Consider the following 27779-nt stretch of genomic DNA (forward strand, 5'->3'; position numbering starts at 1 on the left):
CGGCTGGGTGAGCACCACGTACGTTAACAATCATGGTAATTGTAATAGTAGCAGCAGTGACTACAGTTGTGCCGCAAGAACACCCCAGGTGCATTATTTTATGAAATCCCCTCAACAGCCTATGAGTTAAGCACTTACAATCCCTTTGCAAAGAAGGAAACTGAGGCTTAGAATGTTCCAGTGGCTTGCTCAGTGTGGCGACACAGCCAGTGAAGCTGGGACTGGAATCTAGGCCTCCGTGACTCCAGCCCTTTTTCCTAACCATGAGGAAATTTCTTCCCACCTCATCCCCCCTCAACCTCTCTGGTCCACAACTGGAGAAGTGTGGCGTGGGGAGAAGAGGAGGCGTCTTATCCGCATTTTCAGAGGAGAGGGGAACCCACCTCATTCTTGTTTCTCTTGTTCTCTGGCCCTAAACAGCTCCTCTGAGACCCTGGGGTCAGGAAGGGAGCCCTGGAGAATGTACTTCCAAAGACTTTTTCCTGAGCACCTGTTATGTGCTGGGCTCCCACTGGGAGAATGAGTCTGTTATTCCCAGGATCTCACAGCTCTGAGAAGGAAGAGCTGGTGGTGGGCTGTATTTGGCAACCAGGAGTTTCCGCCTTGATGGATGAGGTGGAGGTGGGAGCAGGCAACTGGTGGGTTCCCTGGAGCAGGCGAGGCATTACTTTTCTCCCCCTCCCCAACTTTTAGTCAGGATGAGATTGGGTTTATAATGGGGGGGGTCATGCTCTGGAGATGGACCCTGGCTGGGTGACTGAGGAAGGTTTCCAGGAGGTAGGGAGAAGGATGGGGAGGATTTGGACAGATGGAGATGGGGACGGAGGGATGTTGGGAGGTGAGGGAGTGGGAGATTTAGGGTACATAGGGCCTCAGCTTCATTTGGGATTTGGTCAATGGGGGAGTTTCTCCAGGGTCCAGAGAGATGCCTACTGGAATTCAGCCCTGGAATTGAGGAAGGGTGATGGCTGAAGCCAAGGACATGTGCCAGTGGAGACCCCTTATATCTTTCCGAAAGGACCCTTTCCAGAAACCCAAGAGACTTTCTCCTTAAGTGGTCTCATCCAGGCATCTGATCTTCACACACTTCCTATACATGTTTATATGGATTACCTCACCTCTATCCCCTGCCTGGCGTCTTTCCTGGATATATCCTGATGCATATATTCAAGTGGCTTCTAGATGTATCTACTTGAGTGCTCCACAGTGCCCCACCCTCAACCAAATTCAGCATTTTCCCCACCCCCAAACTCCTCCTCTTGTAGTCTTCCCATTTATTAAATAGCACCATCATCCATCCATTCACCCGTGCTAGAAATGCCAGGCATTATCCTAGACTCTTCCTCTCCTCCTCCCCAAACACCTGGCATAGAAACCAGTCAATAATACTTGCGTCTGTCTGTTGGCCTGCATTGCTCTGGTCAGGGTCACCATCGGGCCTTGCCTGGGCTGCTGAAAGTATCCGGCTACTCTACTTTCTGTATTCTTCACCTCAAGGCCAGAGTGATTGCTCTAAAACACAAGTCTGTTCATGGCACTTCTTTGCCTGAAACTCTTCAATGACTCTCCATCGTCCTCTGGATGAGATCCACATCTTTTAACATGACCTGCTAATCGCTTAGGGACCCAGCCCACACTTCCCTTCCAGGCTCACCTTTTCACCTGCCACTACCCATTCTTCAGCCCCCAGCATGTCCGCTTCCTCAGACTCCAGCCAGATCATACTTCACTCGGCTCCTCTAACCCACTCTGCTCACTCTCACCTCTGGGCCATCGAACATGCTGTTCTGCTGTTCTGTCTGCCTGGAACACCCTCCCCGCCTCCCTCCCAGTCTAGCTCTTACTCATCCTTCAGTTCTCAGCTGACACGTCACTTCCTCTGGGAAGCCTTCCGTGACCTCCCAGGCTGGGCTGGGTACCTCTCTTGTGTCCCACAGTCCCTTGATCATCTTCTGTCATAGAATTTACCACTCTGGATTGGAAATGTCTGGTTACAGGTGTATCACCCCTGCCCTTGGGTTGGTTCCCTGAGAGCAGGGATAATGTCTTACCTGTGTCTCACTCCCCACTCACCCTGCCCACATAGACATCCAGTACATGCAAGGTGACTGATGCCCGAGGGGTCATTTCTTCAAAAGGTGGAGCATCCCTGGGACCTCAGGCTGTAGTGTCCCCTGAAGGCAGAGCTTCCCCACTGGTGAATATGCTTCCATACCCAAACACCAGGATGAGCCCAGTTCTGGTCAAGAAGGGAACTCTGGAGAGTCTTGGGGTACCTTGGCAGAGAAAGTATGACCCCCCAAGAGCAAGGAAACACTCACATGTTCATCGAATACCCAGCACATGCCAGGTAGTGCATTAGGCTCTTTATACATGCTGTCAACTAAAATTCTGCAAGGAAGGTAGTATTAACTCCATTTTCCCAATGTGTAAACCAAGGGGCAGGGAGCTAAAGTGGCCGCACAACTGTCTGCTGGGTGGATGGACAACAACCACTTGGTGCCAGACCCCTGACTCCTCTGCCTTCTCAGGTGATGGCAACCCCAAGGAAAGCAGTCCCTTCATCAACAGCACTGACACAGAGAAGGGAAAGGAGTACGATGGCAAGAACATGGCCTTGTTTGAGGTGGGCTGCTACGGCTGCTGGGCCTCCACCCCCGAGTCATCATCCCGACTCACCAGCCACTCCCTCCCTCCCAGGGAACAGTACCCTCCTCTCCACCCCTGCCTTGTGCCCACTTTTCCCCTGAGCCTCCCCCAGCCCTCCTTCTCCCTCCCTGGCATTACCTCCTCACTCCCTGCTCCCTTCTCCTTGTCCTGCCCTCCTCTTTCTCTGCTCTCCTGGCCTGTTCCTCATCCCTTCCCATCTCATCCCAACCTCAGTGGCTTTTCCATCCTTGTCCCCATCTCTCCCTCTGTCCCTCCACTGTACAGCTCACCCCACCTCCTCCCACTGTCGCCCAGCCTCCTAACACTGGCACCTTCCGTCCACAGGAAGAGATGGACACCAGCCCCATGGTGTCCTCCCTGCTCAGTGGCCTTGCCAACTACACCAACCTGCCCCAGGGAAGTAGGGAGCATGAGGAGGCAGAAAACAATGAGGGCGGAAAAAAGAAGCCCGTGCAGGTGGGGACCTTGGGGGAGAAGGAACAGGGGAGGAAGGATGGATGGAAAGGGGAAAAGATGGGCAAGGAAAAATGGATTTGGATGGAGGCAGAAGGATGGGAGTTGGGGGCTGAGAGAGAGGAGGAGAAGGGGGTAAGGACCAGAGGGAAGAGAGATGAAGGGATGGGGATGTAGAGAAGGGGAAAATGGGGGTGGGGTGGGGGAGGAGCACAGAGGAGGAGTGGGCCTGGGGTGCTGGCGGTGACTAGGGGCTGCAGAGACTGACACTGGCCTCCCCGGCAGGCCCCGCGCATGGGCACCTTCATGGGCGTATACCTGCCATGCCTGCAGAACATCTTTGGCGTCATCCTCTTCCTGCGGCTCACTTGGGTGGTGGGCATTGCAGGCATCATGGAGTCCTTCTGCATGGTCTTCATCTGCTGCTCCTGTGTGAGTGACACCCTCCCCTCACCACCCCCTGACAGCTGGGGCTTGGCAGAGGCCTGGGGGTGGGAGGTGGGAGGATGGAAGCATGAGACCTGAGCTTTTTATAGGAATCACTGCTTATGATCTTTGAGAGTAAATTAGGTCTGACTGGTCCTTCCTGCATCTCACAGGCTTGTCCGTGATGGCTATTAACCAGGTTTTGCCTGGATCTCTGTGTGCGTGTGTGTAATTACACAAGTAATGCAAATTCATTGATGAAAATGATAAGTGTAGAGAAGATAATAACATTCACCTATAATCTTGTAATGGTTAACATTTTGATAGGTCCAGACTCACAAAAAATAAGATTATGTGTCACAAACAGCATTGTAACTAGATTCTTTCCATTCTGTCTAAAAAAATCAAATATTCACTGAACTTCTTGACACATTTGCATGTCCTCGTGCAGAACCTCGAGACAGCTCTGCCTGTGAAGGAGCCAGCACCAGAGCTGTTATGCCTATGGTGTAGATAAGGAAACTGAGGCTTAGAGAAGTGAAGTGAGCTGTCTCAGGTCACACAGCTGGTCGGAGGCCAAGCTGGGGTTTCCAGAGCTCTCTGATGCTGTAACTTGTGCTCCTTCTACTTGCGTGGTGAATAAGAGGTTTTCTTGAGCAGGACTTGGCAGGAGTAGAAGTTGGAACAGGCCCAGGGAGAAGCTCAGCAGAAGGGAACCTGTGGGTTTGGCTGGTGTTTATGGGGTATAAGGCCTGGCCCTGACCCAGGCCACTGTGGCCCCCACCCCAGCCACCACTCTGATGATCTGTTTCCTCAACAGACGATGCTCACAGCCATCTCCATGAGTGCAATTGCAACCAATGGTGTCGTGCCTGGTATGTGACTGGGGCTTCTGGGGGACAGGGAGAGGGGAAGGTGCCTGGATGTCCCGAAGGAGGGATGGTGCCCTGGGCTTTGGGGGCCATCTGAACCCAAGAGAGGCAATATTGCAGACCATGGGGCTGGGCTGTAACTGCCCATGGGGCAGGCAGGGCAGCCCTGCTGGGGGTGGGGGAAGGAGGCAGTTGCTTTTGTTGAATAGGGCAGCGGCAGCCCTCTCCCCTCAGCCTGAGACACCTCTCCACCATCCTACTTTCTGAGCCATGACCTTCTTACAGGGGTAATTAGCAACGTGGTAATTAGTGCCACAAAATCCATGCAGAGTGGGTTGCCTGGGTGCACTGGTGACCACCAGTGCTCTTTCTAGGGCTGCAGCCCAGAGCAGCTCCCTTTCCGCCCCTGTCACTGAGACCCCCTCGCCCCCTAGAGCAGCCCTCTGCCTCTGAACCCTCTCGCTGATACTAGGTTCTCTCTGCAGCTGGTGGCTCCTACTACATGATTTCCAGGTCTTTGGGCCCAGAGTTTGGGGGCGCCGTGGGCCTCTGCTTCTACCTCGGCACTACCTTTGCTGGGGCCATGTACATCCTGGGCACAATCGAAATCCTGCTGGTAAGAGGGGCTGAGGAGGAGGTGTGGGAACCCAGCCTGGCAGTCAGTTAGCCATGCTCCCTGGACACCTGCTATGGGCCAGGCCATTCAGTAAGGCCAAAGAGAAATCAGAAGTGGTTTTGTTTCTAAACAGTTCCCAGTCTAGTTGGGGAGACAAGATACAATAATTATGTAACGTAAACAGCTGTCGTTTATCAGGCACCCACTGAGCTCTCAGCATAGTTCCAAGTGCTTTATAGTCATTATCTTGAATCTGCATGAGGTTTAAGTATTACGATGCCCATTTTACAAATAAGAAGCTCAAAGAGATGAGATAACTTGCTCAAGGTCACTCAGCTACCAGGTAGGTAGGCAGAGGTGGGTTGATAAGAGTTAAAATAATGGTAGAAATAATAACAGCAATGTCACACGACAGCTAGCATTTTGTGATTGCTTCCCATGTGCCAGGGCTGTGCTACGTACTCTGTGAATGTTGATTGTTGAGGGCTGGCTGGTGGCTACTGGATTGCAAGAGAGAAGAACCATGCGAGGGACCTGTGTAAAGAGATCTGTTAGGAATAGTGACCGATGGGAAGGAGCCAGGTGACCAGGCAGTGTTTGAAGGACAAGGCTGGTGACTTAGGTCTCTGTTCTTCCTGCCCTTCCGGTAGGGTGTAGGTGCTGATGAAGGCTCCCTGGTGTGTGGAAGTGGAGCTCGAGTTTCCCAAGCTTCTGCTCTGTGCAGGCCCCGAGGCTTGCTTGCAGTGTGTCATTTTATTTTCTCCTCGTTACTCTACCATGAGTGAGAAGGTGGCCATTTTACAGATGGGAAAAGCAAGGCTCAGAGAGTTTAAGGAATGAGTGGAAGGGACTTGAACTTGGGTCTTTCTGACTTGCAAAGCCTGTCCTTGTCTATTATACCACACTGCCGTGGAAAACTAGAACGAGCAGGTGCCATAGCTACCGGATTGGGGCGGGATGGAATGAAAGGCTCAAGGAGGCAAAGGAGGAGAGGAGAATAGGCCTCCATGACTTTTAAAAATTAAATATCTAAAAAAATTGTTATAAAAGAATTTTTGTCCATTGCAGAAAATTGGGAAAATATTGAGGTAAAGAAAAAATGTAAAGAAGAAAATAACAATCACTCAAAGGAAATCACCATTCACATTTTGGTGTACTTCCTTCTAGTTTTTGTTTTTCCATGTGGTATGGATAATCTGTCTTTTGTAAAATGTAACTGTAGACCATAAATGTTCCCCTAAGTAGCTCAAAATTCTCTTTGTAAATATCATTTACAAGTGAAAATAACTTTGGTAAGAATATAAACATTAATAATTAGTATGGAAATTTTAGAAAATGCAGATGTGCAAAACAAACAATGGTCACCCACACTTTCATCATTCAGGGGAAACTACTGCCAACATTGGGATGTACCTACTACCACACAGGCAGACTTGTACACACATATGTGTATATGTATCTTTACATGTAAATTTATAAAAATGAGATCATGAGACACAGTTTTTTAAAACTTGATTGTGTTCACCTGATAGAATATGGATAGCTTTTTGAGTCCATCCATATAAATCTATGTCATCTTTTTTAACAGCTCCATAGTCTACGTGGGAATATCATCATTTATTCATCCCACCTCTAGTTATGAACATCTAATTTATTTCCACCTTTCTGTTGGAAATAATAACAAAAAATAATTATTAAGAATTATAGGGCTGGACGTGGTGGCTCACGCCTGTAATCCTAGCACTCTGGGAGGCTGAGGCGGGTGGATCGTTTGAGCTCAGGAGTTCGAGACCAGACGGAGCAAGAGCGAGACTGTCTCTACTAAAAATAGAAAGAAATTATATGGACAACTAAAAATATATACGGAAAAAATTAGCCAGGCATGGTGGCGCATGCCTGTAGTTCCAGCTACTCGGGAGGCTGAGGGAGGAGGATCGCTTGAGCACAGGAGTTTGAGGTTGCTGTGAGCTAGGCTGACACCATGGCACTCTAGCCTGGGCAACAGAGTGAGACTCTGTCTCAAAAAAAAAGAATTATAATTAATAAAAATAATAGAAAAAATTACTCCCAACTTCCTTGCAATGTCACTTTTTAATGACTGTGTTGTAGTCCTTGCAGGACAGGCCATGCCTTCCTTAGCCTTTCGCCTGTCACTGGATGTCATTTCCAGTCTTGCACTACTGTGATTATTCTGTGATGGGCATCGTTTTTCCTACAGCCCTGCCTGTACTCCAGGTTGTTTTCCTGGGGTGATTCTCGGTCGATCCTTACTGGGGCATGCGCTGGGCAGTGTTTGAAGGACACGGCTGCTGACCTAGGTCTCTCTTCTTCCTGCCTTTCCCCCACAGGCTTACCTCTTCCCAGCTATGGCCATCTTCAAGGCAGAAGATGCCAGCGGGGAGGCAGCAGCCATGTTGAACAATATGCGTGTGTATGGCACCTGTGTGCTCACCTGCATGGCCACCGTGGTATTTGTGGGCGTCAAATATGTCAACAAGTTTGCCCTTGTCTTCCTGGGTTGTGTCATCCTCTCCATCCTGGCCATCTACGCTGGCGTCATCAAGTCTGCCTTTGACCCGCCCAACTTCCCGTGAGTGCTGCCGTCCTGAGCCAAGGCATTGTCTTCCTACCTCCCTGGCCCTGTTTCAGGGGCTGCACACCAGTTTGTGCCAACCCCCCCTCCCTATCCCTTAGAATCTGAGTGGTGTGGGTTGGGAGCAACCTCTCTTGGAAGGGAAAATCTCTCTTGGTTTGGAGGCAATCTCTTCAGAGTGGGATAATGTTTCTGGAGGTGGAAACAATTTCCCTTGTGAGGGCCAACTTCTTGCTCATGGTGTTGGACTTAGGAAGAGCGAAGTGGGAATGGCTTCTGAAAGAATGAACACTGAGATCGGGAAACCGTTCCTGAGTGAGGACAACCTCCTGGAATGGGACAGTCTCTTACTGGTGGACAACTTCTCCAGAATGGGAAAGGACACAGAAGAGAGGGTCCAGGGGCTCCGGTTCCTGTTGGTTCTGCTGTCATCCCTAGTCCCCTCCGCCCCACTGCCCAGGGGAGGACGGCACCAATGTGCTGTGCACAGTGCTGGAACATAACACTGCACTGACACCTTGGCTGCGTATGAGAATCACTTGGGGCAGCTTAAAAAAACAAAACAGAAAAACAAAAACGAAAATAAAAAATGCTGATGGCCAGGCTCCATTCAAATTAAATCAGAGCCTCTGGATAGGGGGCCCTGGCATCTGTGTTTTTTAAAGCTCCCCTGGTGGTTCTGTTGTGAAGCCAGGGCAAGGTTATGGCCCTCCCCATCTTCCTCCCTTGTTTCTCTCCCTAGGATCTGCCTCCTGGGGAACCGCACACTGTCTCGCCACGGCTTTGATGTCTGTGCCAAGCTGGCTTGGGAAGGAAACGAGACAGTGACCACACGGCTCTGGGGCCTTTTCTGCTCCTCCCGCTTCCTCAACGCTACCTGTGATGAATACTTCACCCGAAACAATGTCACAGAGATCCAGGGCATTCCTGGTGCTGCCAGTGGCCTCATCAAAGGTCTGGGGGAGGGAAGAGGGCTGGTATCCAGCGAACGCTGCAGGGATTGTAGGTTAAGCGGTCAGAATTAAGGGGACCTCCTTGGGATTCAGCTAAATCCAATCAGCTTTAACTGAGCACCTACTCTGGGCCATGTTCTGTCCTTGGCCTCAAGGAGGGGTAGAGATGGAAAGAAGATAAGTGTCTCACTACTAGTAGGAAAGAAAGTCATTAACTTGACATGTATGCACTAAGCACCTACTAAGTGCTCAGCACGGTGCTAAGCACTAGGGACACAAAATAAATAAGTCACAGTCCTTGGCCTCAAGGAGTCTAATGGCAGAGACAAATGGATTAGAAAATAAATTATGGTATATGTAGCTGTGCGTTCAGTGAACAGAGACTTCTCGAGGGAGGGAGTGTTCGTGTGTCTAAGGTGGCAAGACCAGGCTTCCTGGACTCACCTGAGGAGGGTTTTGAACAACAATTGGGAAATCTTCAGTTATACCAGAGGAATAAGCGAATTGCAAACAGAAGAACAGCTTGCCTAAAAGCACACAGACACAGAAGAGTATATTGTGTCCTTCCAACCACAAGTAATTTGGCGTGACTGGGGCAGAGAGTGCAAAGGAAGGAGGGGCAAGGATGATGCAGGGGAGGCTGGCACGAGCCAGGTCACAGCGGGCCTTGGAAGCCACGTTGAAGAGTCGGGACTGTATCCTGAAGGCAGTGAGGAGCCACCAAACGGTTTTGATCAAGGGAGGGACACAGATCTTCATTTCTGAGGGTTCATTCTGGCTGCTAATGTGGATGGGCTAAAAGAGGAGAGAGGATAGAGGCCGGGAGTCGAGGAGGAGACTGATGCTGTGAGGCCAGGAGCGGGAGATGATGGTTTTCTGAACGAGAGTGATGGAGTGATGTCAGTGACCATCCCACAGTGGTTCTCAACCTGCGCTGTTTTGCCACCCTGGAGGCATTGGGCCATGTCTGGAGACATTTTTAGTTATCAAAACTGAAGGGGGATTATTGGCATCTAGAGGTAGAGGCCATGATGTTGCTAGCTATCCTACAGTGCTGTAGGACAGGCCTCCACAACAAGGAATTATAGGGCTCAAAAAGTCACTAGTGCCATGGTAGAAGAACCCTAAGTGGAGAGAAGGGGCATATTTAAGGAATATTAAGGAGGGGTAAATAGACAGAAGTCAGAGAGGGTTTTGAGTGGGGGAAGGGGAGAGGGAGGTTTTGAGGGCAAGGTGTCAGAAGTGATGGTGGTGCCATTTACTGGGATAAGGGAGGCGAGAAAGGAGCTGGTTTGGGGTGGGTGGATGGTGAGAATAATTTGGGACACACTGAGTCGGTCGAGATTGTCTTTATGTGCCTACTTACCCCACTAGATTGGACTGCTTGAGGGTAGGGCCTAGATCTGGTCCATCTGGGAAATCCCTGCATGTGGTCTGGCCCAGCGCAGGAGCTTAGGAAATGTCGGTGGAAATAAACTCGAGTCAAGGCTAGGGGAGGAGATGTGGTTGATCTTGATCATGGCTTTTCGCCCCGCCCACCTCCTGGTCCCAGAGCTCTGGTCCCTGACTTCTTCCTGAGCAGCTTATCTCCCCACAGAGAACCTCTGGAGCTCCTACCTGACCAAGGGGGTGATTGTGGAGAGGCGTGGGATGGCCTCGGTTGGCCTGGCAGAGGGCACCCCTGTCGACATGGACCACCCGTATGTCTTCAGTGATATGACCTCCTACTTCACCCTGCTGGTTGGCATCTACTTCCCCTCAGTCACAGGTGAAAGGGAGCTCGGGGAGGGAGGACTCTGCCTGGGAGTGGATGGGGAGGTGAGAATCATTGATCGTGTTGGGAATGACTTCGTCCAACAACCCCGTTGTGTAACAGGAGCCATCAATTCAGTTCCAACTGGGCAGATGAGGGAATTAAGGCCAGAAGATGCCAAGTTCCATGGCCAAGGTCTCAGACAAGTCAGCATGCCAGGGCTAGGTCCCAGGCTTCCTGACTCTGAGCCTAGTGTCTGTCCTTCCCTGTCTGTCTGGCCTCCTGTGGCTCTGGCTCCTGTCCTAGCGGCGCTTCTGTTCACAGGGATCATGGCTGGTTCTAACCGCTCCGGGGACCTGCGGGATGCCCAGAAGTCAATCCCCACTGGCACCATCCTGGCCATCGCCACCACCTCTGCTGTCTGTATCCTGCACTGCTGGACTGGGACCGACCTTGGTGGGGGAGGGCGGGAGAGAGGACAGCCGAGGTTGCTGCCTTACCCGGCTGGTTCCGGAGGTGTCGAAAGGAGGGGGTCGCCAACCTTGGGGATTCGCCTTCACTCCTGCTGCAGACATCAGCTCCGTTGTCCTGTTTGGCGCCTGCATTGAGGGGGTTGTCCTGCGGGACAAGTAAGTAAGAAAACTGAAGTTGATCCTGTTTCGGGGAGGGGTGGGCACAGGAGGCTGAGTTCTGGGAAACAGACCCGGCAAGGGGAGCCAGAGCCTGTGCGAGGGGCCTGTGGCAAGGAGACAATGGGGGCTGCTTGCAAAGTCACCTTCTTACCTTTTATTTCATCATTCTCCCGTCACTCCAGTTCCAGAAGCTTGAATGGTGTCTCATTTCCTTTAGGATAATCATACGTTCCTTTTCTTCTCTTTAAAATCAATTAATTCATCTAATATTTACTGAATGTTTATGTGTTGGTCACTGTCTGCAGTTCTGGAGGGAGCAAAGATAAATATTAATAACACACGTTTTTTGTCCTGAAGGGGCTCTTTGGGGGTGGTGACTGTACTGGCAGACAGACTTTGAGTGCAGAGTGGCAGGGGTGGCCCTACAGGAAAGCCTAGGGGCTGTGAGCGTGCAGAGGGGGCCCCCTAAGGGGTCTTCCCAGGGGAGGGAAGGCTAGAAGTGCCTCCTGCCCATCATCTCATTTGTCCTTCTCACTTTCAGTGTTGAGTAGAGATTAGGCGACTGGAGGGGGAAGGGCATTCCAGGCAGCGGGGACAGCATGAACAAGGGTGGAGGGGGCTGTGCTGCACGTGTGTGTATGCATGTACGTGTGTGTCTGTGCACGTACCTGTGTGTGCGTGCCTGCGGCTGTACGTGGCGCAGTGCTCCTGGAGCATTCGCTTCTGAAGGGCGCGTGCACACCTGTCACAGAGCCACTTTCCACTGACACCCCAGGCTTCTGCAAGGGAATGGAATGAGGGACGTGAGGCTGGGACCTAGGCTGTGGCCAGGCCTGGGGGCCTGGTTTTCAGTACCAGGAGATTGGAGCTTTATTTTATATTAAAAACAAACACCCCCCGCCCCGGGAAACCCTGCAGAGTTTTAAGCAGAGGAGTGACCTGGCCAAATGGACAATTTGCATCTATGGCACCTTTAGTTTCAGGGCAGTTTAATGTCCACTCATCTCAGCTCATGTCATGGAACCAGAGACCTCCCACACTGCTACAAGGGGTGCAGCAGACCACGCACTGCAGCCCTTCGTCTGATTCTTGGAGTCTTTCAGCAACGGCTCCTTTGAGCACAACTCCAGGGACAGGCCTCTCCCTACGGAGGTGGCATCTTCCATTTTAAGACAGTGTCATTGTTAGAAAATTCTTTTCTTTGATTCTCACACCAACACCACACAGTGAGACCAACACCCCCATTTTTCAGACTGAGACGCTGAGGTTCTAACAGGCTAAGAGATTTGCCCAGAGTAACATAATACTAACAGTTGCCCATTTACTAGAATCACACGGTACCGTATTCCAGGCATGGTGCTAAGCCTTTACGTCTTATCTCCTTTTTCTTCTCACCAGTCATATAAGATAGGTTTATATATTTATTTTTTTAGAGACAGGGTCTCACTCAGTCGCCTAGGCTGGACTATAGTGGTGTGATCATAGCTCTCTGCAGCCTCGAACTCCTGGGCTCAGGTGATCTTCCCACCTCAGCCTCCTCAGTAGCTGGGACTACAGGCACAGGGCACCATGCCCTGCTAATTTTTCTTTTTTTTTTTTTGTAGAGATGGGGTCTTACTGTGTTGCCCGGGCTGGTCTTGAATTCCTGACCTCAAGAAATTCTCCATCCTTAGCCTCCCAAAGTGCTGGGACTACAGGCATGCTCCACCACACCCAGCTAATTTTTAGATTTTTTGTAGAGACAGGGTCTTGCTATGTTGCCCACACTGATCTTAAACTCCTGGCTTCAAGTGATTCTCCCACCTCGGCCTCCCAAAGTGTTGGGATTACAGGTGTGAGCCAATGCACCTGACCTAAGATAGGTTTATAATGATCTCATTTTATAGCTGAGGAAACTGAGGCTCAGAGAGATTAAATGACTTGCCCAAGGTCACACAGACAGGAAATGCCCAGGACATTTGGGGTCCTGTTTTATCCCTACAGAATCTAGCTGTGTGGTTGGCATACAGTGGGTCCTGCAGTTGGTGTGGGGAGACCCACCCTGGGAATCCGGGTGGCATTGCTCAACCGGCATCTCCTGTTCCCTCGCTGCTTCATTCCAGGTTTGGAGAAGCAGTGAATGGCAACCTGGTGGTGGGCACACTGGCCTGGCCCTCTCCCTGGGTCATTGTCATCGGATCCTTCTTCTCCACCTGTGGGGCTGGGCTGCAGAGCCTCACTGGAGCTCCGCGCCTGCTGCAGGCCATCTCGCGGGATGGTATTGTGCCCTTCCTGCAGGTCAGTGTGGGGAGGAGGGTAGCCTGGGTGCCCCCAGTAGACCCATCAGCCAGGCCCTTGCCCAGAGAGGCTGCACAGTGAACCAGGGCCACTACGAAGAATGGGTGTGCCTTATTTCGGATTTGGTCCATGGTTGGTGCCATCTCTTTAAGCATTATCTGCTCTTAGGGGAAAAATAAATGGCCTTCTTTTGGCTCTGTGGTTGGTCAGCGACTCAGGGAGGCAGCCAAGGGGCAAGAAAAGGGTAGCTCTCTCCATGGTGCTTAAAAAAAGGAGATTTATGGAGCACAAGGTCATGGCCGCTTACTGGCCTCCCAACAGCTCCTCTCCCATCTGGCCCATTGGAGCTTCTTCTCCCTCCAGGGATCATTTGAACTTCCTTGCACTGGGGTACCAATGTCAGGGTAGGCGAGACACAGCAAAAGCCTGATGTCACTTTGGGTTCCCTAGAGCAGTGGTCCCCAACCTTTATGGCACCAGGAACTGGTTTCATGGAAGACAATTTTTCCATGGATGGGAGGGGGGTGGGGAGGGAGGAGCTCAGGCGCTGATGTGAGCGAAGGGGAGCAGCTGTAAATATAGATGACGCTTTACCTGCTCACCTCCTGCTCTGCAGCACTCCCCCCACCCCCAGTTTAGTGGAAAATACTTTTTCCAAGGACGCTGAGGGCAGGGGCAGGGGTGGGGGGAGGCGGGGCAGAGCTTGGTAGGAGAGGCAGAGCTCTGCCACTCCGACCGCTACCAGTCTGCAGCCTGGGGGTTGGGGACTGCAGCTCTAGGGGATGAGAAACACAACATTCTCTCCCTTCTTCATTGGTCATAGGATCCCTGCCTCTGCTCCACTGGTTCCCAAGACTGGGGGAGAGGGACGAGAAGTCCTTAAGGTCTCAGTCTGCCATGATGGTTGCTCTGTCCCTAGGTCTTTGGCCATGGCAAAGCCAACGGAGAACCAACCTGGGCCCTGCTCCTGACTGCCTGTATCTGCGAGATTGGCATCCTCATTGCGTCCCTCGATGAGGTCGCCCCCATCCTCTCGATGTGCGTGCCTGGCCTCTTGCTCTCCCTGTCAGCTCAGGGGGCTTCTCTGCCTGGATCCCTCAGCCGTGACCCACGACAACCCACCCAAACATTTTAACAACCCCAGCAAGTTCCCCAGTGGCCACAGGAGCCGCCCTTTGTTGTATAGGGACTCAGCCCCTCATGTATCAGGGTGTGTTGTAAGGGGATTTGGCTTTGAACCCCGTCCTGAGCAGCAGAGCAGGATCCGGCCACCTCCCTGGTTTCTTTCCCATCCCCCTGTTCTTCCTTTATGTCTCTATTGCTGTTTTTTTCTCCCCTTTGCATCTGTCCCCGGGACCTTCCTGTGTTCCAGGTTCTTCCTGATGTGCTACATGTTTGTGAATCTGGCCTGTGCGGTGCAGACGCTGCTGAGGACGCCCAACTGGAGGCCGCGCTTTCGATATTACCACTGGTGGGTGCCCTGCCCCCACCCCCCCACCCCTGGACCATTTTCTTGCTTCCGCCCCAATTCCTGCCTCACCTCGCCCGTCCCCGCTGGATCTGGGAGCACAAACCCAAACCAGGCATCCCATTTTCTCCAGCTTTTGTTGCCCAACTCTCATTAAGAAAGGCCCTGGAGGGGGTCTCCTGAAAATCCTAGGTAATAATATAACACCACCCCAAGCCGTCTCAGCTGGGACCCTTCCCCTGGCCCTGACGCCCAGAATCTCACAACACAGCACGGAGGCTGGAAGTCAGCCTGACCCAAGTTCAGATCATGACTCCGTACTTCCGAGCTGTGAGACCTCAGCTGATGACACAGCTTCTCAGAACCTCAGTTTCCTCAGCTGCGAATGGCACGCAGCTGCACCTGCCTCGTGGGCCTCTCCTGAGCACTGCCGTGCGTGGGAGATGCCCGCTCCGTAGGGGCTGTTCAGCTCATCATTTTACGTTATGGCTCTTCGTCCTCACAGTAGACTCCAGGGGCAGACGGGGGAGGAATTATCATGCTTGTTCTACAAAAAAGGAAACCGAGGCTCAAACAGGGGCAGGGACTGGCCCAAGGTCACTGAGCAAGACTATGGCATACCTGGAGCAGAACTGGGGCTGCCTGACTCCCATATCGATGCTCCTGCTCTGCTGGGGGCCTCTTCCTGGGAGATCCTGCTTCCAACTCCTCCAGAGACCACTGCCCCAGAGCCCATCTGGCCGGGCCGAAGGCACAGGGACCGGGGCAGTGTGGTGACCCAGGAGTTGGGCAGGGCTTGGGCGGTGTCCTGTCTCTGGCCGTTTATTCATCCAGAAGGTCCCATATCCCCGTGGTCTGCATGGAGGTGCTGGCGTGGGTCTCCCTGGTCTTGCCTGGTCCCTGCTCCATCTCATTCTTGCTGTCTGAGCCCCAGTTCCTGCGACAGCCCTGCCAGGCTCAGAGGCTGGGTCTCCCCTCTTGTCCAGGACCCTCTCCTTCCTGGGCATGAGCCTCTGCCTGGCCCTCATGTTCATCTGCTCCTGGTACTACGCGCTGGTGGCCATGCTCATCGCCGGCCTCATCTACAAGTATATAGAATACCGCGGGTAAGCGCTGGGGAAGGCTGGGGGAGGGGTGGCAGGGGTGGTGGTAGTGGGACGGGGCAGGGAGTGGGAGAGGACGGGGCTGGGTGGAGCGCAAGGGTGGGGCAGAGGCTTTGAGGACGGGAATGGGAAGAGAATGGATTGAGAAGCGACTTTCCAAGGCTTGGCTAAGTCAGTTGGCAGGAGTGACCTGCACGTGCTTTCTGAGCCTGAGCTAGATGGCTCTGCCCTGGGGCAACCAGTGGGGGGTGGACAGTTCTCCCTGCCACTCCTGGCTTCTGCCTCTCCTGACCCCCTTTCCCGCCTCAGGGCGGAGAAGGAGTGGGGCGACGGGATCCGAGGCCTGTCCCTCAGCGCTGCTCGCTACGCCCTCTTACGCCTGGAGGAGGGGCCCCCGCACACCAAGAACTGGAGGTAAGTGGGGTGTGGGCATGTGTGCGCACTGGGCGGGAGCTGGGGGCAGGGCCTGACCCAGGGCCCGAGTGGCACCACGGGCGCTCAGCCTGGTCCTCCCTCCCACCTGAAGCACCTGGGCTGAGCTGAGTTCCAGACATTGGTTCTCCAAATGCCACCCACCACGCCAGCATCCTGATCATCTCTTCATTCACTCATTCATTCCATCACTTGTTCAAACTATTTATGAACGCGTGATGTGTGGCAAACCCCTCCAGTCTCTGGGGACATGGGACACTCACAGTTCTGTGGAGAAAGCACACGGACAGATCAACATCGGATATGGCGGCAGTTGCTCTGGGAGAATCATTGCCTTTGAGAGTTATAGGGGCTCTCAGATATCTCTAGATTAATGGCAATTTCTCCATTTTATTCGCATGAAAATCAGGGGCCAGAGAGGCTCTCTGAGGTCACAGAATCTTCCCCTCCCGCCTCTCAGCCCAGGGTCCTTTCTGACTGGCTGCCCGTGTGCTTAACACCCTGCCCACCTCCCTGAGCTTCACTTTGCCAAGAGTGAAGCCTGGAACTCAGAACCATGCCCAGGGCATCGCTGGCTTGTCCTTGCTGGTGCCTACTAAATGGGGGCTTCCAGGGACGGGGACTTTGCATTATGTGTCTGTGAATTCTCAAGTGCTTAGCACAGGGTCTAGCCCAGAGTAGGTGCTTAGAGAAGGCTATTAAATCAGTGGGTGGTTGGGCACATGGGATGGCTAAATGAATAAGGAAATGGATGGATGGATAGATGTGTGGACGGATAAGTGCATATATGCATGGGAAGGCAGCTGGGTGAAGAGATGGATGTGTGGATAACTGAGGGAATACTGCATGCACAGGTACATTAATATGGATATGAGTGGATGACTGAAGGACAACATAGACGGGTGGGTGGTTGAATGGGCAGACAGATGAGGAAGGGGAATGGAGAGATGGATCAGGGGGTGGATGGAGGGATATGTGAGATGGTTGGATGGGTTGATATTCAAGGAAATGGACGGCTATTTAGATGGATGGATGGGTAGATGGCGGGTATAGAGGACAGATGGTTAGGTGAGGTGCTCATGGATGGATGGTGGGTAGATGGTTGGGTAGGTGGTAGACAATCACGTGACCCTGCACCCTCTTCAGGCCACAGCTGCTGGTGCTAGTGCGCGTGGACCAAGACCAGAACGTGGTGCACCCCCAGCTGCTCTCACTGACCTCCCAGCTCAAGGCAGGGAAGGGCCTGACCATTGTGGGCTCCGTCCTTGAGGGCACCTTTCTGGACAACCATCCCCAGGCCCAGCGGGCAGAGGAGGTGAGCAGAGGCCCGGCGGTGTGGGAAGGCTGGGACACTCAGCAAGACAGTCTTTACCCCTTTGTACTTTCCTTCCTTACCACCTTTGGGATCAAAGAGGGTACAGGCTTTTCTGTCCTCTTCCTTAGAGGAAGAGGTGAAGGGCTCAGGGACTGAATTTCTTAGAAGTCAACTCAGAGAACAAAAGACCATCAGAGCAAGAAGGGCCCATTTTATGGAAAAGGAAATTGAGGCTTAGCGAAGTCAAGCCACTTGTCTAATAGGACAGAAAACCAAGAATCGTGTGAAGACCACTGGACTCTGACCCCAGGCTTCTTCCTGCCAAAGTGTAGATCTTTCTAAGTGTTTTCACACCCGTGGACTCTTGATCCCCACGCTGCGTGGAGTTGACAGGGCGAGTGTCCACTTTTGGCACAGGGAGAAACTGAGGCCCAGAGCGGGAAAGCAGCTTGCCATGGCCACAGAGCTGGCGGGAAGCACAGTCAGGATTCGAGCCCAGGTCCCTGCTCCATGTCACCTGCTCTTGTCTCCATCCCCTAGTCCACGCCCAGAGAGCAGCGGACAGAGCCAGGGTGGGCCGGGGCGGCCAGTGTCTGCCGTGAGCAGACTAAGAGGCGTTGGCACCCGAAGGTAGCAGAGGAAGTAGGTTCTGTCTGTGATTCAGGCCTTTCTCCCCTCAGGGCCGTGGCTGGGAGTGGAGAGAGAAAAAGGGGCCTGAGGGAGGTGAGGTGAGACGGGGAGGGGCACCCCTGATGGCTTGTGACAGTGGCTGTTTCTGCCTCACTGGGCCGTTCACACCAATCTGTCAGGGCCCAGAGCTGGAGGCCTGGACTGGTCCGTTCAGTTCAATGTGCAGCGGCTGAATGCGCTGTGTACCTGGCAGTGGGCGAGGCAAGGCGGGGATGGAGGTGTTTCAGACCGAGTCTCAGCCCTCAGGGTGCTCGCAGGCTGGTAGGGAAGGGAGGACACACAGAAGGCTCTCCAACCCACCGGATGGATGTCGATAAGTGCGCGGTAGAGTTAATAACATCCGAGCCGAACAATGTGTTGAGTGTTTACCATGTGTCGGGCAGGATGCTAAGCCCTTGTGTGCATTATGTCATGTGATTCTCTTCATTCCTAAATGTAGCTGTCATGACCCCCCATTTGACAGATAAGAAAATCGAGACTCATGGAGGTTGGGTGACTTGCCAGGGTCACACAGCCAGGAGGTGGCAGATAGGAATTGAACCTCTGTGATTTGGCGTTGGGGCAGTGGTTTACAGTGTGGGGCTGGAGCCAGACTCTCCGGACTTGGATCCCCACAGTGACATTAGCTGTGTGTCCTTACGCAAGTCTTGATTTCTCCGAGCCTCAATTTCCTCATTTATAAAATGGGAGGAATGAGAACGCTTCCCTCCTAGTGCAGATGAAATGTGCATTTTAAATGCTTATCATTATACTACTTTAAAAACTTGTTAGAACAAATTGTCTGGCTATGAAGAGAAACCCAGTTTAATTCTGATCTGGGCAGGGGTGGTATCTGAAGAAGGTGATATTTGAGTTGGGCTAGGCAGGGAGGCAGGTACAATGGGGCAGGGGGTGTATGTCAGGGTGGGGGCGGAGAGCATGCCAGGCGGGGCACTGTGGGGGCAGCGGCAGGGTGGAGGGAAGTGTGGGGTCAGATCATGAAGAGCCTGGATTGATGGGCAAGGAATTGGGCACATAGATGATGGGGACCCATGCACAATTCTGGTGCCAGAAACTGACATGGTCAGAGCTGAGCTTCAGGAAGATTGGGAGGGAAGGAGGGGGGAAATGGGAGGCAGAGAGGCTGCAAGGGGCTCAGCCAGGGCCAGGGAGGCCTGGCCAGTCCTTACCTGATCGCATGCGCCCACCACAGTCCATCCGGCGCCTGATGGAGGCGGAGAAGGTGAAGGGCTTCTGCCAGGTAGTGATCTCCTCCAACCTGCGTGACGGCGTGTCCCATCTGATCCAGTCTGGGGGCCTTGGAGGGCTGCAGCACAACACCGTGCTCGTTGGCTGGCCCCGCAACTGGCGGCAGAAGGAAGATCATCAGACGTGGAGGAACTTCATCGGTAACGCTGCGGTGGGCTGGGGCAGTGGAGAGCCAGGGCGGGGTTTCCCAAGCACAGCCTGCCAAGTGTGGATTCAGCAGATGCAGGCGATGGCAGTCAATGCTGGCCACGTGCCAGCCACTGTGCTAGGCGCTGGGGACTCAGCTGCGAATGAGACAGTCTTGGCTACACAGGCCCCGGGAGGAAGACGGTGCCGGGCAGTGGGGAGATTTGCAGCTTTGAAGCCTCAGAGGCTGGGGTCTGCATCTCAGCCCTGGTCCTTCCTAGCTGTGTGATTGTACACAAGTCACTCACCCTCTCTGAGTATCAGATTCCTTGGTAATCATTGCTAATAGTAATGTGATCGCTCACATTTATTGAATGAGCTGTGAGTGCCAGCAAGTTGAGGCCTTCTCTGATTCTCTCATTAGTCCGTGAGGGCTAGGCGCTGTTAGTTTCCTGAGGTCACACCGCTGGGAAGCCAGGCTTTGAACAAGCCCAGAGGCTGCGTTGTTAACTCTGAGCTATTCTGCCTCCTTTATAGGTAGATCATGGTTGCAAAGCACTGGGAGGATTCAGTGAGGTTGCGCATGGTGGGTTCTTAACAATCAGAAAGGGCAGGTGGTGTTATTGCCATTTAACAGATGGGGAAACTGAGTCCCAGAGAGGTTTCAGAACTTTCCCATATCCCCAAACCAAATATGTGATGAGACCCAGGTAGATGCTGGTTTTCTCACTACTTAGCTCAAGGCCAAAGCCAGGTAGAATGGAGTGGGGTGCTGGGTTCCAGGAGCCCTCATGGCTGCTGCTGTGTGCTGAGGGAGACCCAGTCACTGTTTCCCCCTCTGGCCTTCTCCTTGGCTGCCCCCAGAGCTGGTCCGGGAAACCACGGCTGGCCACCTTGCCCTGCTGGTCACCAAGAATGTTTCCATGTTTCCTGGGAACCCTGAGCGCTTCTCTGAGGGCAGCATCGACGTCTGGTGGATTGTGCACGACGGGGGCATGCTGATGCTGCTGCCCTTCCTGCTGCGGCACCACAAGGTGAGTGTGCACGCACGGGTGTGTGTATGCATGTATTGATTCATGTGCATGTGTGCACACCCATGAGCAAGGCTCATGGGCTCTGGCCAGGGTCAGCTTCCATGTCCTTCCTCCCTGTGAGCTCCCGGCAAAGGGATCTTATAACCCCCTTCGTTCTGAGATGTTAGGAACTGACTGTGTCTCCCCTGCAGGTGCATTGCCGTAAAGGAGAGCAGTGCTTAACCCAAGCAAGTGATCCTCTAATGGAGGACCCTCAGACCTAAGCAGGGAGCTTTTGTAGGGAGCGGCCTCTGCGAGGGAGGATTTCAGGCCTGCATGTCTGTGTGAGGAGTGGGTGGGAAGGGTGAGGGGACAGAGTCCTCTGGCCCTGGGCCTCCTTATGGCATCTGGGCAGGAAGGAACCTTCCTGGATCCCTTTCATCCCTTGCAGGTCTGGCGGAAGTGCAAGATGCGCATCTTCACTGTGGCGCAGATAGACGACAACAGCATTCAGATGAAGAAGGACTTGACCACATTTCTGTACCACTTACGTATCACTGCAGAGGTTGAAGTAGTGGAGATGGTGAGTTCCCAGGAGACACCCCTGGAGTCCCACTTGGACCCCATTCCTCTTGGTCTCAGCACCAAATAGAGCAACCCCAGCACCCATCAGCTTATGATGCTGGACCCCTTCCCCCACATCCACCTCATAGTCTCTGATGTCGGAGTTCATCCATCCACCCCTCTCTCCTTTATAAGAATAACCATGTCTAAGAGTGCTCATTATATGCCAGGCACTATTCTATGCACTATATACATATAATATATATATACACACATACATATATGTACTTCTTAGAAATGGGGTCTTGCTATGTTGCCCAGGCTGGCCTCAAACTCCTGGGCTTAAGCAATCCTTCTGCCTCAGCCTCCCAAGTAGCTAGGACTATAAGCATGTGCCACCATGCCTAGCATGTATGTATTCTCACATCAACCAATGAGACAGATACAATTATCAGCATTTACATTTTAAAGATTAGAAATTTGAGGCACAGAAGGTTAAATATACTCATGTTTCGCTTAGTGATGGGGATACACTCTGAGAAATGCATTGTTAGGTGATTTTGTCACTGTGTGAGCATCACGGAGTGGTCTTACACAAACCTAGATGGTACAGCCTCCTACACACCCGGGCTACATGGTAGCGCCCGTTGCTCCCAGGCTACAAACCTGTACAGTATGTTACTGTACTGAACGCCGTAGATAATTGTAACACAAAGGTAAATGTGTATCTAAATATATCTAACCATAGAAAATGTACAGCAAAAATATGGTATTCTAATTTTATGGGACTATCATTGTGTTCGCAGTCTGTTATTGACCACAAACGTTGTTATATGGTGTGTGAGTGTGATTTGCCCAACACACTAAGTGGCAGAGCCAGGATTCAAACCCAGGGAGGCTGGCTCTAGAGCCTGTGCTACTACAGCCTCTTGTCCATCCACCCATCCCTCTGTGTATTCATTAATATACCCATACCTTCATTGACATATTCACTCACTCACCCCTCCATTCATTGACGCATGTATTCATTCATCCCTCTGCTGCTGTTTCTACTTCTTCACCTTCTCTATTCACCCAGGCAATTAATAAATCCATCCATTCTTTAGTTCATCCATTCACATGCCTGGTCCTGTGCTGGGCTGAGGAGGGAATGGGTTGCCTGCCTTCCGGGAATGTGGCCCTCTCTGCTCTGTCCTTGATGACATTAATTCACTGGTGGGAAGCCTTAGGCTGGCAGGAGGAAGGGGGCCTGCTCCACCTCCCTGAGCTCAGAGCTCGTGCTTTCCTCCCTTGCCCCTCTCAACCCACCTCCACCCCTGTCTGCCACAGCATGAAAGTGACATCTCAGCTTACACCTATGAGAAGACGCTGGTGATGGAGCAGCGCTCCCAGATCCTCAAACAGATGCACCTGACCAAGAACGAGCGGGAGCGGGAGGTGAGGCTGCCCTGGCTGGGCTCTCAAGCTGCTGTCAGTGCTGGGTCTGCACAGGTTTGGGATGGCCCCGGGCTGACTCTCCTGGCCATTGGCACTGCCACCATTACCCTCCTCACCCTGACTCTCCCCAGTCTCCCTCCTGACACTGGTCTCCCCCTCAGTGGGAGTACACACTGCAGCTGCACCTACCTACCAAACCTCTCAGCCAGGAGACAGAGGGACCTTGGCATGGGTGACACACGTTTCCCTCTGTATGTGACTTCTGGGGCCTGAGGGAGAATAGTGGAGGCTAAATATGTCTGGCTGATAAGCCCTTGGGGCGTGAGATACCAGTGTGGGGGACAAGTCCACGTAATGGACTCTCAGGGAGTAGGTAACAGATGGGTACTTATGGATATAACTGGTGAGTGATAGGGGCAGATCTCCTAGGGTGTGATTGGTGAGTTCTCAGAAGTAATGGTGATGAGTCTCCTATGGGTATGGGTGTAAGATCTACCAGGTGTTGGGTAATGTGGGACCACTGGTCTCTTGGAGTATGAATGAAAGACTTACCCAGGGATGGAGTCCTTGGTGAAGGCAGTGGTGGTACCCCAGGCTGGGGACAGAAGAGCTCCTGGAGGTGGGTGACAGGTTGCCTGGGGAATGCGTGGCAGATCCTATAGGTGAGGGTGACAGAACCATGGGTTATGAGTCTGCCTGGTGTGCATAATATATTTCTCAGAATGTGGTTGATGGATCCTCAGGGGAATGAGCTGGGAAGAATAGATCCTCCAAGGATGGGAGTGTTATCCAAGGGTGATAGTAAAAATTGTAAGAAATGGCACGTGCACTGACCAGCCAGAACTGAAATTGGACTGTAGTGCTAGGATAGAGCCTTGCTGTGCCAGGTGTTAACCTTTGGTTGCTGGATGGTGGGTAGGTCTGGGGTTCTAGAGAGGAGCCGGCACCGCCAGGTCAGTGGTGCAGTAGCTATTTGGTATCGAACCATTGCAATATTTTAGCAACTGGTACAGTTCCAGAAAGTGCACATCCTGGCTGAACATCAGCTCTGGCGGCAGCTCTTTGCAGCGCATGGGTGGCGACTCCCAGGAGAGCTGGTGCCAACCTGTGTCACTCCCTAGATCCAGAGTATCACAGATGAGTCACGAGGCTCGATCCGGAGAAAGAACCCAGCCAACACTCGGCTCCGCCTCAACGTCCCAGAAGAGACAGCTGGTGACAGCGAGGAGAAACCAGAGGAGGAGGTGTGCTGCTGGGGTGGTCTGGCCCCAGCCAGTGGGAGCAGAACCTTTGCCTTCCAAAGGAATCACCTGCTGCCCCTTCATTCAACCACCAGGTGCAGCTGATCCATGACCAGAGTGCTCCCAGCTGCCCCAGCAGCTCGCCGTCCCCGGGGGAGGAACCTGAGGGGGAGGGGGAGACGGATCCTGAGAAGGTGCATCTCACCTGGACCAAGGACAAGTCGGTGGCAGAGAAGAATAAGGGCCCCAGTCCCGTCTCCTCTGAGGGCATCAAGGACTTCTTCAGCATGAAGCCGTACGGGCCTGGGGGCTAAGGGCTGGGGGCTGGGGTGAGCCGAAGGGAGCGAGGCCGTGCCCCACGGCAGAGCCAGCGAGCAGGCGTCCTGGTCTGGCGGTCTGCAGACCCGGCTCAGACACGTCTTGGTTTCCCCGTCTGAGACTTGGGGGGCTGGGCCTGACTGCCAGGCGTCAGAATCCCCAGGTGCAGGCAGCGGAAAGGTAAAGGATGTGAGGGAACGGGGGGGACAGCACCAGGACTCACTCAGGGCAAACGGCGGCGGCGCAAGCTCCCAGCCTCTTCCTCTCTTTTGACCCCTCTTTCTTTCTCTCTCTGCTTCTCTTGTGTTTCCTGAAGGGAGTGGGAGAACTTGTAAGTGCTTCAGCATTTTTTCATTCTCTCTCCTAGGCTGGCCAGGGTCCCTACCCTCCTCACTCTATCACGAACCCCCAGTTGGTGCCCCTGACCTGTGGGGTCTCTGAAGAGCCCAGCTGAGAGAGGTCTGGCGTTGGTGGTCCCCGGCTTGCTAGGACCAGGCCCCACCCCGCAGCGCAGGTCGGGCTGGGAGGGCGACTGGATCCAGCCCGTCCCGCCCCCGGGCTCACGCGCTCTCCGCCCCTCCTTCCTCCCGCAGGAACCAGTCCAACGTGCGGCGCATGCACACGGCGGTGCGGCTGAACGAGGTCATTGTGCAGAAATCCCGGGACGCCAAGCTTGTTTTGCTCAACATGCCTGGGCCTCCTCGCAACCGCAATGGTGACGAAAACTGTATCCTGGACTTAAAATCGGGGGAAAAGGGAGGTGGTCGTCAGGGAACCTGGGTCCCAGCTCTGGGATGGAAGAGCTGAGCCCTTCCTGCTTCCGGATCTGCACCTCGAACAGGGACGCGGGCGCAAGCGTTCCCCGGCTGCCCAGCGCGACCCCAATTTCGTCGGGAGGGAAGGGCACCGGGTCTTTCTCCTTGACCCACTCTCAGACATGGAATTCCTCGAGGTCCTCACGGAGCACCTGGACCGGGTGATGCTGGTCCGCGGCGGCGGCCGCGAGGTCATCACCATCTACTCCTGAGAGCCAGGACCTGCCACCCGGGCCGAGCGCCCGGCCCCGCGGCCCCGGAGCTCTCGCCGCGCCCCCCGCCGCTGTCACCGTTTACATACAGACCCTGTGCCCGTGCCCTGGCCCCTTACCCCGCTGCCTGAAGCCGGAGGCCACGCCCGTCGGGGCCGACTCGGAGAGGGCGCCCCCCCGCGGAAACCAGAGTCCCCGAGAGCCCCGCTGGCCTTCGGTCTGCGCTGCCCTTTTTCTAAGCCCGGCCTCGTCCCGCCGGAGGAGACGCTGCAATAAAGGTCGGGAGGAGGCGCGGAGAGCAGAGGAGCTGGGGCCTTGAGGACCCCCAGGTAGTCCACGCGGCCCCTTTCCCCCTCCCACGCCCCGCCGCGACCCTGCTCCGCGCTCCTCGGCGCTGCTCCTCGGCTCCCGGCGGCGCGGGGTGGGACGGCCGCGCTCGACTCCGCCGCCCCTGCTCCCCCAACCGTGGGGCGCGCGCCGGCCGAGCCTATACATAGTGTACAGGAGACATCGAGTGTATTTTTAACGTCCCCATATTTATGTGACTAGAAGCGCAACGGACTTCTCTTCTCGCCACTGTCGAGCTCTCCCGCTGGGGGCACCCCGGAGAGGCGGAGGCCTCGGGAAGCTGGCTTTTTCTTGACGTCTGAGAGTTTGAGAGCAAAAGTGCTTTAGGCCCGGGCGGGGGTCGTGGTCCTAGTCCCTCGACACCCCCGCCCTGCTCTCGCCTCCTCGCCCTTTCCGCACGCCCTTGGCTTCCCACCTTTCCCTCCAGTTCTTTTTGGAGACGAGGTGAGACGGGTCCAACTTTTCCTGGATTCGCCTCCCAGCGGATGTGAGCTTCCACGGCGGCTGCAGAGACGCGCAACCTCTTCTCATCGGCTCTTATGCAAGTTGGGGCCAGGATAGGGGAGGGGCGCTCCTCAAGGGGGAGAAACCGAGAGAGGCCCGCGCCCCACCGAGGAAAGCCCCGCCCCGGTGCCTTCGCTGGGGAGCAGGCGTCTCTCCTCAGTCGGCTTGTCGCCTGCTCCCTCTATCCCATGGCTCCTCGCCAAAGACTGAAATCGTGGAGCTGGAGAGGGGGCCCCCTCCCCAGAGTTTCCTCCCTGGGACAGGTGAGGGAGGAGGGGGCGATTCTGGTTTAGGGGCCGAACCCATTGGGAGGCTCCAGCGCCACCCCTGATGTTCCCTCCCCCAGGGAGGCAGCTCTGGCCTCGGGGACCCAGTCGCCTGCTCCGTGCTCTGGGGCTGGGCCTCACTGCCTAGCAGCGGCCTCCAGCTTTGTCTCCCAGGCACCTGGGCCTGGGGGAGGGCTGGAGTCGCCACGCGCTTTGTTCTTAGCGCCTCTCTGCCCTCCTCGAACTAGGACCCAAGGCCTTTGGCTTCCCCAACTCCAGTCCTTGGCGCTTCCGCTCCACCCTCCCGGTTTGAGGCGCCCTCTATCCTTAGAGAAAGCGCGTTGGCCGGGTTCCCTTTCCCCAGGGTATGCTCCTAAGGGGGACAGGCACTGCATGCTCGTTCCAGCACTCTCTGGGACTGGGTACAGTACCTCCAGCCCCAGGGCCCAGCACCTAGTTAGACACATCTTGCCCACCTCCCAGAGCTGGGGCCACTGAGTACTCCTGACCTCACCACCTTCTTTCCTTTGAGCCCAAGGTGAAGAGCTGGAGCCATCCTAGACAGGGTCGGGCTGGGGGTAGGTCTGGAGGTCTCCCAGTTAGGCCAAGGCCCCTTTGAGATTTGATCAGGGGGCTGAGTAGATTCTTTTATGTATCAATCAGAAAGTTGGAGGTGTTAGACACCAGCCCCCTGCATCCTTCAAAAGACCTCCCTCTAAGAACCACAGCTGGCTCCCGCCTTCTGGGGGCCTGAATATTTCAGAGCTGAAGTTGTGGGCTGCATAGGAGAAAGGGGCGGCATCAACATCAATTAGGGAACCAAAGTTGCACTATCTGGGCCCAGACTGTCTGGTTGGCAAGAGCAAAGTTTCCGTTGATGAAAAAAACATCCCACAACAAAATCCCAAGTTTTCTGTGCTACATGTGCAATATTTGTTATGAATGTTATCAAAGTCATTCATCAAATTATCTTTATAATCACTGTAGCTAGATGTTTCATGTCCATCCAAGTGACTTTTATTCTGAGTGCAATATTTCAATAGCCTTGTAGTGATAACTAGTGTTGCTTTTGTTTTAGACGATCTATGTGCAGGGCAATGCAATGAAGTTGAAAACCCTTGTAAATAGGAGAGGTTGCAAACCAAATCAAGAGTATTTATTACTATTATTACTATTATTATTAGGCCTGCCTTTAATTTTCAGTGTAAATGTTTCAGTATTCCGCATCCTGCCTCAGTATTGATCTTGTGTTCTTTGTGCCAATATGAAAAGGAGAGGGTTGGTTCTTTCCTTTATTGTTGAATGCTCCCATTTAATGCTTTATGGCTTTTACTGTATTAATTTTTTAGACTCCTGTCTGCACAAAATGCAATAAAAATAATTTTATTATACCCTTCATGGCCTGAGGTGTGCTATTTGGACACTCCAGGGGCC

The 27779-nt window shown here is 53.6% G+C and overlaps 1 protein-coding gene across 2 annotated transcripts in view; it reads left to right on the forward strand.

The window, feature by feature from the left end:
* Nucleotides 1-27741, forward strand: part of SLC12A5 (solute carrier family 12 member 5) — a 38654-nt gene extending 10913 nt beyond the window's left edge. For both annotated transcript variants that reach the window (XM_069496429.1, XM_069496430.1), the window contains exons 2-26: nucleotides 2532-2626; nucleotides 2995-3126; nucleotides 3409-3555; nucleotides 4370-4424; nucleotides 4907-5037; nucleotides 7386-7627; nucleotides 8373-8584; nucleotides 10181-10351; nucleotides 10661-10759; nucleotides 10908-10965; nucleotides 13071-13245; nucleotides 14165-14283; nucleotides 14618-14716; nucleotides 15700-15819; nucleotides 16126-16230; nucleotides 17395-17563; nucleotides 19446-19641; nucleotides 20492-20661; nucleotides 21092-21223; nucleotides 22534-22641; nucleotides 23763-23885; nucleotides 23978-24177; nucleotides 24517-24531; nucleotides 24794-24927; nucleotides 25136-27741. In XM_069496429.1, coding sequence (XP_069352530.1) covers nucleotides 2532-2626; nucleotides 2995-3126; nucleotides 3409-3555; nucleotides 4370-4424; nucleotides 4907-5037; nucleotides 7386-7627; nucleotides 8373-8584; nucleotides 10181-10351; nucleotides 10661-10759; nucleotides 10908-10965; nucleotides 13071-13245; nucleotides 14165-14283; nucleotides 14618-14716; nucleotides 15700-15819; nucleotides 16126-16230; nucleotides 17395-17563; nucleotides 19446-19641; nucleotides 20492-20661; nucleotides 21092-21223; nucleotides 22534-22641; nucleotides 23763-23885; nucleotides 23978-24177; nucleotides 24517-24531; nucleotides 24794-24927; nucleotides 25136-25227 — 3299 coding nt within the window. In that variant the 3' untranslated portion in view covers nucleotides 25228-27741. The remainder of the gene's footprint in view (nucleotides 1-2531; nucleotides 2627-2994; nucleotides 3127-3408; nucleotides 3556-4369; nucleotides 4425-4906; nucleotides 5038-7385; nucleotides 7628-8372; nucleotides 8585-10180; nucleotides 10352-10660; nucleotides 10760-10907; nucleotides 10966-13070; nucleotides 13246-14164; nucleotides 14284-14617; nucleotides 14717-15699; nucleotides 15820-16125; nucleotides 16231-17394; nucleotides 17564-19445; nucleotides 19642-20491; nucleotides 20662-21091; nucleotides 21224-22533; nucleotides 22642-23762; nucleotides 23886-23977; nucleotides 24178-24516; nucleotides 24532-24793; nucleotides 24928-25135) is intronic.
* Nucleotides 27742-27779: the final 38 nt, after the last annotated feature.

This window comes from Eulemur rufifrons, chromosome 20 (assembly GCF_041146395.1).
Source record: "Eulemur rufifrons isolate Redbay chromosome 20, OSU_ERuf_1, whole genome shotgun sequence".
NCBI lineage: Eukaryota > Metazoa > Chordata > Mammalia > Primates > Lemuridae > Eulemur > Eulemur rufifrons.